This window comes from Rhinopithecus bieti, unplaced genomic scaffold (genome assembly GCF_001698545.2).
Source record: "Rhinopithecus bieti isolate Rb0 unplaced genomic scaffold, ASM169854v2 scaffold_11161, whole genome shotgun sequence".
NCBI classification, from domain to species: Eukaryota; Metazoa; Chordata; class Mammalia; order Primates; family Cercopithecidae; genus Rhinopithecus; species Rhinopithecus bieti.
In genome coordinates this window covers 2,214,137-2,225,311 of record NW_016806937.1, presented here as the reverse complement: position 1 = coordinate 2,225,311, position 11,175 = coordinate 2,214,137, and the positions used below count along the sequence as shown (strand labels likewise).

General features: G+C 55.9%; 1 protein-coding gene across 1 annotated transcript; it reads left to right on the top strand.

Annotated features, from left to right (window-relative positions):
- Positions 1–18: 18 nt before the first annotated feature.
- Positions 19–4,708, top strand: ZNF319 (zinc finger protein 319). Its single transcript, XM_017878914.1, has one exon. The coding sequence runs from the start codon at positions 1,116–1,118 to the stop codon at positions 2,862–2,864; it is 1,749 nt and encodes a 582-aa protein (XP_017734403.1). The 5' UTR covers positions 19–1,115; the 3' UTR covers positions 2,865–4,708.
- The last annotated feature ends 6,467 nt before the right edge of the window (positions 4,709–11,175 follow it).

The window sequence follows — 11,175 nt, the reverse complement described above, 5'->3', positions numbered from 1 at the left end:
GTGTGTGTGTGTGTGTGTGTGTGTGTGTGTGAGTTCTGAGAGAGAACTAGAGTGAGGAAGTTCTGCTGTGTGGACATCAAGCCTGGGTGGTTCTGTGGCCCTGTCATCTAGCCGCCATCACCTATGGGCTCTGGTCTCTGCAGGGCCACCATCCTGTCATGTGGGGAGAGAATGGGCCTGTGGTCAGGGATAGTTGAGGAGGTGTGGTCAGTTCCCTCATAGGTGAGCGTTTTTGAAATGGTCCTTGGTTCCATGAAGTCATCCTAAATATTGACTGTCAGAGGCCATTTGCCACTGGGCTCTCAGACCTGGGGGGGTCTGGCCTCCTCAGGTGTAAGTAGTGGTGTCCCGGATTGAGACTCAGGGTAGCGACAAAAGAGGAGCTGCGGGCCTCAAGGAGGATTCTGTATTGTAGGCAGATACTCTCACCTGTGAGTCTCAGCTAAAGGGTTGGCAGGAAGCTGGAGGGGACTTGTGGAGGCTGGGATGTCCTGGCCCAGGGGCGGGGCACTGAGGTGGGTGGGAGTGGAGGCCACTGCCATTTGCACTGCCTGGAGGAGCTGAGCTGGCTGCAGACCTCTCTGATCGCCTAAGAAGGGAGCAGTTCTGCAGCCCTGAGCACCTCTGCCTTACCCGATGCATGGTTTGTGATGGTGTGGTGAGTTGCGGGCAGGACAGGGAGACAGCCTAGGAAACTGCTGCTTGTCCCTTCCTCAATCTCATACTTTCTCTCTTCTCTACAGAACAGATCACTGGGGAAGGCCGAGCCTGCCCAGCATTGCTGGGACCCTCCCTTGAAGAGCCCCCCATGTCCTGCAGGCCGAGCCTCCCCAGCATTGCTGGGACCCTCCCTTGAAGAGCCCCCATGTCCTGCAGGCCGAGCCTCCCCAGCATTGCTGGGACCTTCCCTTGAAGAGCCCCCATGTCCTGCAGGCCGAGCCTTGTAGTTTGTTCACTTGGTTACTGACTCGGGCTGTGTGACCAGCCCCTCTTCTGTGCCTTGTCTGAGGTCCTTGTCCATCTCTGCGATCGGGCAGCTTCTCTCTCTGGATTGGGTCACGTGAAGCGGGAAACTGAAGCCATTACTCTCCAAACCCTGTTTCATCTTCCCAAGCATGTCGGAAAGCTGGCAACAGCCGCCACAGACGCAGCCACAGCAGCCACAGCCACCGCAGCCTCAGCACCATGCAGAGCCACCGCCAGCCCTGGCGGAGCACACATTGCCCCCGGGCACGGCGGAGAACCCCCTGGGCTGTGCCGTCTATGGCATCCTCCTGCAGCCAGACCCGGGCCTGCAGCCCCCACAACACCCGCCCTTGCAGGCAGCAGGAGAGCCAGGCCCCAAATGTGGCGTGTGTGGTCACGACCTGGCGCACCTGTCCAGTCCACATGAGCACCAGTGTCTGGCGGGCCATGACCGCTCATTCCAGTGCACACAGTGTCTCAAAATCTTCCACCAGGCCACTGACCTGTTGGAGCACCAGTGCGTGCAGGCTGAGCAGAAGCCCTTCGTCTGTGGGGTCTGCAAGATGGGCTTCTCACTACTCACCTCACTGGCGCAGCACCACAGCTCCCACAGTGGCCTGGTGAAGTGTTCCATCTGTGAGAAGACCTACAAGCCAGCCGAGGCAGCGGAGCCGGCCACCACTGCCGCCCCATCGCTTCCCGCAGCACCCCCGCCTTCCACTGTCACCCCAGCTGAACAGGCTGACAAGCCCTACAGCTGCCCCATCTGCCAAAAGCCTTTCAAGCACCTGTCGGAGCTCTCTCGGCATGAGCGGATCCACACCGGTGAGAAGCCCTACAAGTGCACGCTGTGTGACAAGAGCTTCAGTCAGTCGTCGCACCTGGTGCACCACAAGCGCACGCACAGCTCCGAGCGGCCCTACAAGTGCGCAGTCTGCGAGAAGACCTTCAAGCACCGCTCTCACCTGGTGCGCCACATGTATGCGCACTCGGGCGAGCACCACCTGTTCCGCTGCAACGTGTGCGAGTTGCATTTCAAGGAGTCGTCGGAGCTGCTGCAGCACCCGTGCACGCCAAGCGGGGAGCGGCCCTTCCGCTGCGGCGAGTGCCAGAAGGCCTTCAAGCGGCCCTCGGACCTGCGGCAGCATGAGCGCACACACAGCGCTGAGCGGCCCTTCAAGTGCGACCTGTGCCCCATGGGCTTCAAGCAGCAGTACGCACTGATGCGGCACCGGCGCACGCACAAGACCGAGGAGCCCTTCAAATGCGGCCTGTGTGAGAAGGGCTTTGGGCAGCCCAGCCACTTGCTCTACCACCAGCACGTGCACACCCTCGAGACTCTCTTCAAGTGCCCCGTGTGCCAGAAGGGCTTTGACCAGTCTGCCGAGCTGCTGCGGCACAAGTGCCTGCCCGGCGCGGCCGAGCGGCCCTTCAAGTGCCCTGTGTGCAACAAGGCCTACAAGCGGGCGTCGGCCCTGCAGAAGCACCAGCTGGCCCACTGTGCGGCGGCGGAGAAGCCCCTGCGCTGCACGCTGTGCGAACGCCGCTTCTTCTCCTCTTCTGAGTTCGTGCAGCACCGCTGCGACCCGGCCCGCGAGAAGCCACTCAAGTGCCCGGACTGCGAGAAACGCTTCAAGTACGCGTCAGACCTGCAGCGGCACCGGCGGGTACACACGGGCGAGAAGCCCTACAAGTGCCCCAACTGCGACAAGGCCTTCAAGCAGCGGGAGCATCTCAACAAGCACCAGGGCGTGCACGCCCGCGAGCAGCAGTTCAAGTGCGTATGGTGCGGGGAGCGCTTCCTAGACGTGGCCTTGTTGCAGGAGCACAGCGCGCAGCATAGTGCCGCCGCCGCAGCAGCGGAGGGCGCCTACCAGGTAGCCGCCTGCCTGCCCTGAGTCTGCGGCTGTGGCCCCTACCAGCCTGACCTGAGTTGGCGCCGTGGGCCCCGCAGGCCTCACGCAGCCTAGCTCCTCACAGCTGCCTTGCACCAAGGTCCCCACCCAGCTCAGTGTTCTGAGACCTCGGGAGTGAGGACACAGGGGTACGAGGCAGGGAGAGGGTGTGGTGCTTGTACTCCAGGCACCAGCAGGCAGTGTGGGCAGCCAGATTGCTGTGGCCCATCCTGATTCCACAAACCTCTTTCCCATCACAAGATTCGCTTTCTTGAGAGTCATCAGCCCCCCTTATTTCCGGGGCACTGGAACCAGGCTGGAAATCAAGTGGCCTCTCCTGCCCTAAGGAGGGTGCGATGCCAGCCCAGCCTTCCCATATCTTTCAACCTAATTAGCAGCCACATAGGTTATGAAAGCGGAGGTTCATGGTGGGGCTGGGGTCCCAGAGGTGGGCTAGGTGTGAGGCATCAGTTGATGTGTTGAGGAGAAAACCAGCTTTAAGACGTAGTCCTGGGGACTGGGAGGGCAGAGGGTGAGTCACAGCCCTCTCTGTCTGCTCTAGCCAGGGGTCATGTGTCCCCAGGTTTCTGGCAGGGGAGATGTGCAGGGTGGGTCTTGGGGCTAGGTCTGCCTGGAGACCAGTGGGCTCAGGGGGAAGGGGGGAAGCTGAGGAGTTCCTGTGATACCCTCAGCCAAGGGACAGTGCCATCCCTGGGGACAGGAGGAAAAGCAGCCTGTCTGTGCTAAGGGCAAATCCTCCGGTTTTGGACGCGCCCCTCCCACCTTTGTAGCGCGGTTCCTAGGTGTGGTGGGGAATGTGGTGTGCTCTCAGCAGACAGAACTGCTGGTGTGAAAGGCAGGGATCGTTAGCCCACCTGAGGCTGGGAGGAAGTAGGACCAGGCCTAGGATCTCCCCAGCAGATGCGAACAAGTATCCTCCCCGGAATTGTGTGAACCAAAGCGTCAGGGGCTTGGGGCACAGCCCCAGTCAGCTCACCCCAGTCCTGCTTCAGAGCCAAGACCAGGCCAGGGTGGGGACCCCCCAGTACCCTCCCTACATCAATGTGGCTGCTGGCCTGGACCCCAGGGGTCTGGTGCTGCCAAGATGTTCTGGACAACATCCAGCTACTTCAAAGGCCAGAGTGTCCTTTGGGTCCTCCTAGAGTCCCCCTAGGCCTCTGGCTGCCCATGAGGCTTATGGAGCAGAGGGTGTCCCGGTCATAGGGAGCAGAAGGAGCAAGTGGGTTATGGAAGCCTGTGGGGGACCTGGCGGATGGAGTTGACCAACATCGCTGGGTGGCCACAGCCCTCCTTAGGAAGCCGAGAAGGACCTTTATTATTAAATAATCATTTTTAACCCTGCTCTATCCCCTGCCCTCTTCCAGCCCCACCCCTCCCTGGTCTTGAAAGAAGACTAATCAGTGGACACACCAAGGGCCCCGAGGGGCAGGGAGATGCCACCGTGCTTCTCTGTCACCGTAAGGCTGACCAGCCACGTCCACCTCCTCTGTCTGACTGAGTTCCTTCCTGTGGCCACAGGGAGGGGCTGGTCCTTCCCCTCGGTGCTGGCTGTCTGTCACAATGCCTCAAAAGACACGGAACCCAGGCCTACAACCGTCCCAACTGCTAATTCTCTTCCTTTCATTTTGCTTTCTGAAAGCAGTTTGTTATACTATTCATAACACTGTAGAGTTTAATTTCATGTCATTTTGGATCTTATATAAAAATGTGAGGATTTGGATTTTTAAAAAGAATGACTCCATTTTAGATAGCCACTTTTGATGTTAATATATAGTGAGTCCAATGTATGCTTTAGAAGTAAAGACATTGACCGTCAGAGACCAGTGAACTGCTTGTTCTGCTCCTTCTTCCACAGGGGAACAATGGACATGGAGAGGCAGAGGGGGGCACAGGTCCGAGGGGCGGCTTGGGGACTGGGGCATAGGGCTGGGTTTGAATCCTGAGCTTTGAATGTTCTGGCTGTGTGGCCCTGGGAACCTCTTTCGGACTCAGTTGCCTCATCTGTAAAATGGGGAGGTTCACCTTGCCTTGCTTGGTTGTTTTGAGAATTAAATAGAGCCCCATAGAGAGTCCCTGGTGGGGACGCTTGAAGATGCTGACAGTACCAACTCCAGGACACCTGGGGCTTTCAGGAATGAGCCCGAGGCCTCCTGACTTCCTTTGGGTTTAATCACAGCCCCTGAAGTGGGAGCTGACCTGTGAGAGAGCAGCAGCTCATGGAAGGCTGGAAGCCAGGCACTGGGCCTGGTGAACAGGAGAGCTTGCTCAGCCCTGATGGAAAACCAAGGGCCTGCCTGCAGCAGCAGCAGACACAGCCAGCCATGCCCTGCCCCAGAGGAGGGGGAGGACCTGCTGTCACCACACAACCACCCACCCTGTCTCACAGTGACCCTTCTACATGGCCAGCCCAGCTGCCTCCCACCTGAGCCCCTCCAGCACACCTTTCCTCCTGCACCCCTTCCCTGCCCCAGTGGCCCAGCTGCAACTCAGGCTCTGTCTGTTGTTCAAAGGTGGGGATGGGGATGGGGAGAGAGAGGGAAAAACAGCCTCCCAAGCCTGGGTACCTGAGAGCCAGTGGAAAGTGGTCAGTAGGGGCCCCTTGCCCTGAGTTAAAAGGACAAGGAGCTGCCTACACTGCAGGTGGCCCGAAAGCTGGGTACAGAAGGTGTGAAAGGCCAGGGGACCCAGATGTGACCCAGACCCCATGTTCCTCTTCTTCCCTCCGGGTGGTCATGGGAGGACCCTGCCCTTGAGAAACCATGTGGTTCCTTCCCAGAGGCTTCTACCTCCCAGGAAGAGGATGCCCAGGGCCTTGGTTCCATGCCAGGCTCAAGTCCCAGCTTGCTTTCTCGCCATGTGACCTAGGCAAAACCCACCTATCCTGAGAGGCCCCTGGAAAGTGCTAGCATGTGTGTAAGGCTTTATAATTACTGCCACAGGTTGTCCCTCCTGAGTGGTTGACAACATGCATGGGTCAGGACAGGAAGGGCCCTGGCTGGACATGGCTGAGCTCACGTGGAGTCTGCAGTGGCTTCTTCTTCCTTTGTCCCCACCCCTACCTGCCTCACAAAGCAGTGGGGTTCCTATACCTCCACCAGGTCCTCAGCCTCTAGGCTCCAGCCTGGGCCTAAACCAGGGCAGCCAATGGGGCCCTGGTCTGGGAGCCCAGATGTTTGGGTTCAAGGCCAGGCCCTTTGGTAACACATGGCCTGAGGCCTCTGTCTGCCCCTTTCTCAGGCCTCAGTTCCCCATCTCAGTGCCCCACCAGCAGGCCTGGTGCTCTGATTCTGGGGAAGCGACAGGATCAACCCATGGCCCATTTTCCTTTCCCTGCCCCTCCTGGCCTCCAGCCTGTTCCCCTCTGGTATCTCGGATTAGCCTCTCTTGGTTGTAAGTGGCAGAAACAGCACAAACCGGCTTAAGCAGCTGCTCACTGCACCTGGCCATACACGTACTTCTCTCACCAATAGGCCCAGGAATGCTGACCTACAGGACAGCCAATTTCCTGTTTCCCAAACCTGATGAGTGTCTCCTTCTCTTACAGCACAGCATTTTTTTTTTTTAAGACCGAGTCTCCCTCTGTCACCCAGGTCGGAGTGCAGTGGTGCAATTTCAGCTCACTTCAACCTCCGCTTCCCAGGGTCAAGTGATTCTCCTGCCTCAGCCTCCTGAATAGCTGGAACTACAGGCGCATGCCACCACGCCTGGCTAATTTTTGTATTTTTAGTAGAGACAGGTATTCACCACGTTGGCCAGGCTGGTCTTGAACTCCTGACCTCAAATGATCCACCCGCCTCAGCCTCCCAAAGTGCTGGGATTACAGGCCACTGCACCCGGCCAAGCATAGCATCTTAAAGGGAAGCTTCAGATGTTGTGACTAGGAATATAAACTAGTACTATATCTTTAGTCTCTGGCTAATCATTCCTTTTGGCCCAACCACTGGGAGGATGGGAAGTGTGGTGTTTTAGGATGAGGGTGACATCTAGATGAGGGCCAGGGCTGGGAGGAAGCAGGAAGGAGGAGGGAGAGACTGTCACAGCCTCCTCTTTGGGAATTAGTCATTCCCCCTGGCTAGTGAAAGACACCAGGAGTGGGAAGGGGAGGGGCCATTCTCCTGGGTCCTAGAAGTTGGTGCCAGGGCAGGCTAGGCTACCAAAGGGGATGTTCTTAGGAAGCCCATCATCCTGACAGCTTTTCCAAACTCCCACCATGCGCTGGCTTTGCTCCATGCTTAGCCCTGCAGGGGAAGGGGGAGAGGATGCTGCTTTCTGGGGGTGGAACCTGTACTCATGAACAATAGTAGACTGAGTGTGGTGTCCTGGTTCAGAGCACCACAGCAGCCCTGGCTAGAGTCCCGCTTCACCACTCATTGGTTCCAGGACTTTGGGCAGGCTGTTGAAACTCTCTGAGCCTCAATGTCCTCATCTGTGAAATGGAGTCAATAATGCTGTCTTCTGAGGTTTAAGGTAAGGGCACAGTGGAATGATTTGTGTGACATGTTTGGCACGTAGTATCCACGCAGAAGGACTAGTGCTGGGAGGTCAGAGGCAAGAGCAAGCCAGCCCAGCCCTCCCATCTGAGAGCCCTCCCATCGGCCTTGCCATACACCGTACAGAAGCCTTTTCCATCCGCCAGCAGGTCTGAGCCTCATTCCATACTTATAAGGTGGCAGGGCAGATGCTGAGGAAGTCCAGGGGTTGTTCACAGCCATGCAGTGATGAAAGTGGCCTGGAATTGTGGGAGTTGGCCAGGGGAGCCTGGTACCTGCACACAGGTGAAGGAGAGGCAGTGGGGTCTGAGCCATGTAGAGCTCCTGCTCACTCTTTGCTGGCCAGAAAGCTGGGAACAATAGCCGGGACCAGTCCAGGGCTGGCCAGGGCAGTAGAAAAGCTCTTCAGCAGCAGGCAGATGGCGTAACCAACCCCTCTGGCCCTCTCTCAACTCTTTGAACAATCAAAGCCACTGTGCTCCATCTTCCCAGATGTACAGAAGTAGCACCACAAAGGCCCTAGGCCCCCCAGACTGAGGAGGGCCATGCTCTCCCACGAGCCCCACATCTGATCCTCATGCAGGTGGCTTCTTGGTTTCTTGAAGGTGGTGCTTCCTAGAAAAGCCTTGGCCACTATTGATTTTCTCATCTACAAAGATTCCAGCCAGAATACACAGTCTTCCTCAGGGCTGTGAAATGGAGTCAAGGGGATGGCTCCTTCTTTACTGTGTATCTCTGTCCCCACCCTGGGTCTGCCTTCCTGCCTTTGTTCATCCACAAGCATTACTGAGCACCTACTGTTTGCCAGGCACTGAGCAGGTGCTACAGGGCACAAGGCACGAACTTCAGGTGAGACGGTTTTGAGGTTTTTGTATATCAAAAGGTACAGTAAAAAAAATGTCAAAACTGCTGATATCTAGTACAAAATATGATGTTCACGAGTTCTCCCTGACCCCTGACCCCTGCCCCACCCCTGCCCGCAGCTTGGACCCTCACCCTATCCCTGAACCTCCCCATTGCCAGCCCCAGGCCCTGGGTTAGGACATCATTTTTCAGGTGGTTTTGTACTCGACACTACTATAGCTCTGTAGTAGTTAATTTAGTCCTGATTGGTGTGTTGGTTCTGGAAAAGACCACAGGCCCCATTCCTGAGCCCCAGGGCCAGTTAGAATAAAAGGAGCCAGTGAATGAGCCCAGGGTGGGCCAGAGGGCATGAATTAGCCCCGAGGACAGCTATGGTCCCTGTTTTTGTGATTTGAGAGAAGAGCTGGGGGGAGATGGGAGGACTTGAGAGTAGCCTGCCTGGAATGGAGGGTGGGATTTGGGTAGGAAGAGGTGGGGGAAAAGCATTTCTGGTGAAAGGAAGGCTTTGAATAAAGGTTGGAGGCAGACAGAAGCCCAGAGCCTCTGGAACTGCAAGGAGGCTGTAGGGGAGTTCATGTTGGGATAAAGGGCCACAGTAGTGGATTGGGGTCAGGCCATGGAGGCTGGACTGTCCCCAAGGCCGTGGCTGCTGGGAAGATTTCTGATGTGGTCTAGGACTCTAGCATCCCTGCTGTGAGCCCTGGGCAAGTCCAGCTCTTCTCTGAGTTGTCATTTGGAGGGGACCCTGGGTGGCACAGAATGTGGCTCTGACACTCTTTGATGAGCAAAGAGTCCCTGGAGACTGAGAGGGGGTGTCAGCATGCTGGGACACAGCGGCCTCAGCTGGGCTGGGCTGGGCTGCTTTCCCTCTCTCAGCCTCTGGCCTTTGGCCTCCGGGTAGGATTCTCAACCTGCAGATTCTGCCACTGCCAGCAACTCCAAAAGAGCTTTCTCATTTTTGTTTGTTTGTTTTTAGATGGAGTCTTGCTCTGTTCCCAGGCTGGAGTGCAGTGGCCTGATCTTGGCTCACTGCAACCTCTGCCTCCTGGGTTCAAGTGATTCTCCTGCCTCAGCCTTTAGAGTAGCTGGGATTACAGATATGCACACCACATCCAGCTATTTTTAGTAGAGATGGGGTTTTGCCATGTTGGCCGGGCTGGCCTCGAACTCCTGGCCTCAGGTGGTCTGCCCACCTTGGCCTCTCAAAGTGCTGGGATTACAGGTGTGAGCCACCCTTCCCGGCCCCAAGAGAGCTTTCTGATGGGACATGTTATCCTCCCTCTGAGGCCTAGTCAGATGCCCCCACCCCCAGGAAGCCCTCTTTGGTTTCTTCCCCATTCTTGGTTTGGATCTGTCCCGTAGCAGGCAGGCAGTAGAACCTGGTGGCCACAGGCGGGGGATGGGGGTGGGGGGGCTCAAGCAGGCCAACTTCAATTCTTAGCTCTTTCAATCACCAGATCTTGGGCCAGCCACTTAACCTTCCGGAGTTCATTTCATCATCTGTAAAATGGGTCTAAAATTACCCATCTCATGGGGTCTGCAAGATGGTTAATGCATTGCCTTCCACTTAAAAATAGAAATTGCACATAAAAGCAGACTCATTTATGCTTACCTACTCTGCATTTCCTTTATTCTTAGGCACACTTTTTAATATTATATTTTATATAAATATATATTAATTACATATATACATGTATTTATATTTTATATTTATATTATTGAAATCAGGATTAAATGTACAATCAGTGGGCAAGAAGCTTTAATTAAATTGCTGGTGTGGGTTGCCATTCATGGGGTTTTGGCTGGGAGAACATGGTCTAGGTGTGTACTCATGTGATCACCTCTACTTTCAGGTTCTCGTTGGCTGGGCCTGCTGGGCTGGAAGCACTTCAAAGGCAGGGAGGGCAGGGAAAGCATCTTGTCTGTGTCCTCCCAGCACCAGCAAAGGGCCTGGCCCAGGCAAAGCTCTTTAGTGTTTGCTGGGCTGTATGCTGGCAGGGACTTGTCCAGTCATACAAGGAAGCAGGGCCAGGAAAAACACCGCAGTCACTTGATTCCATCTGGCAGGCTTCAGCATGTCTGCTGGGGTTCTCTGGCTGGCCCACCTCTCCCAGGCCAGAACTCTAGCATCCCTGCTGTGAGCCCTGGGCAAGTCCAGCTCTTCTCTGAGTTGTCATTTGGAGGGGACAGAGGCACAGAATGTGACTCTGCCAGTGGCTTCCCAAGTGCAGTCCCAAGGTGGACACATGATTCTGTACATGATTTCAGGAGGTCTGTGGGTCCCTGAAGCCCCAGGTTTCAGGGACCAGAAGTCCTATACAGGACCAGAAGTCCTATACAGGTAGATTGTTAGCTTGGTAGCTATTTATCCTGATCTGGGTCTATGCTTGTCAGCTGCCCACAGGTGGGGTGGGGGTAGGGTACCTGGAAGGTCCTGGAGCTAAGCACAGATGCTAGCAGCCCTAACCCCCTGATATGCTTTGGCTGTGTCCCCACCCAAATCTCATCTTGAATTGTAGCTCTCGTGATTCCTTCATGTTGTTGGAGGGGGGTGGGAGATAATTGAATCATGGGGGTGATTTCCCCCATACTGTTCTTGTGGTTGTGAATTAGTCTCACGAGATCTGATGGTTTTATAAGGGAAACCATTTCGCCTGGCACTCATTCTCTCTTGCTGCCACCATGTAAGAAGTGCCTTTCACCTTCCACCACAATTATGAGGCCTCTCCAGCCATGTGGAACTGTGAGTCCATTAAACCTCTTTCTCTTCCCAGTCTTGGGTGTGTCTTTATCAGCAGCATGAAAACAGACTAATACACCCCCTTACCATTGCTAGAGATGCTCTTCCTTAGCCCCCTGGATAGCGTTATTCCAGACCTGGGCCAGGAGTCCCCACACTGTCCCCGGGACGTCATGCCTTCTTTTCACAGGAGCAGCTT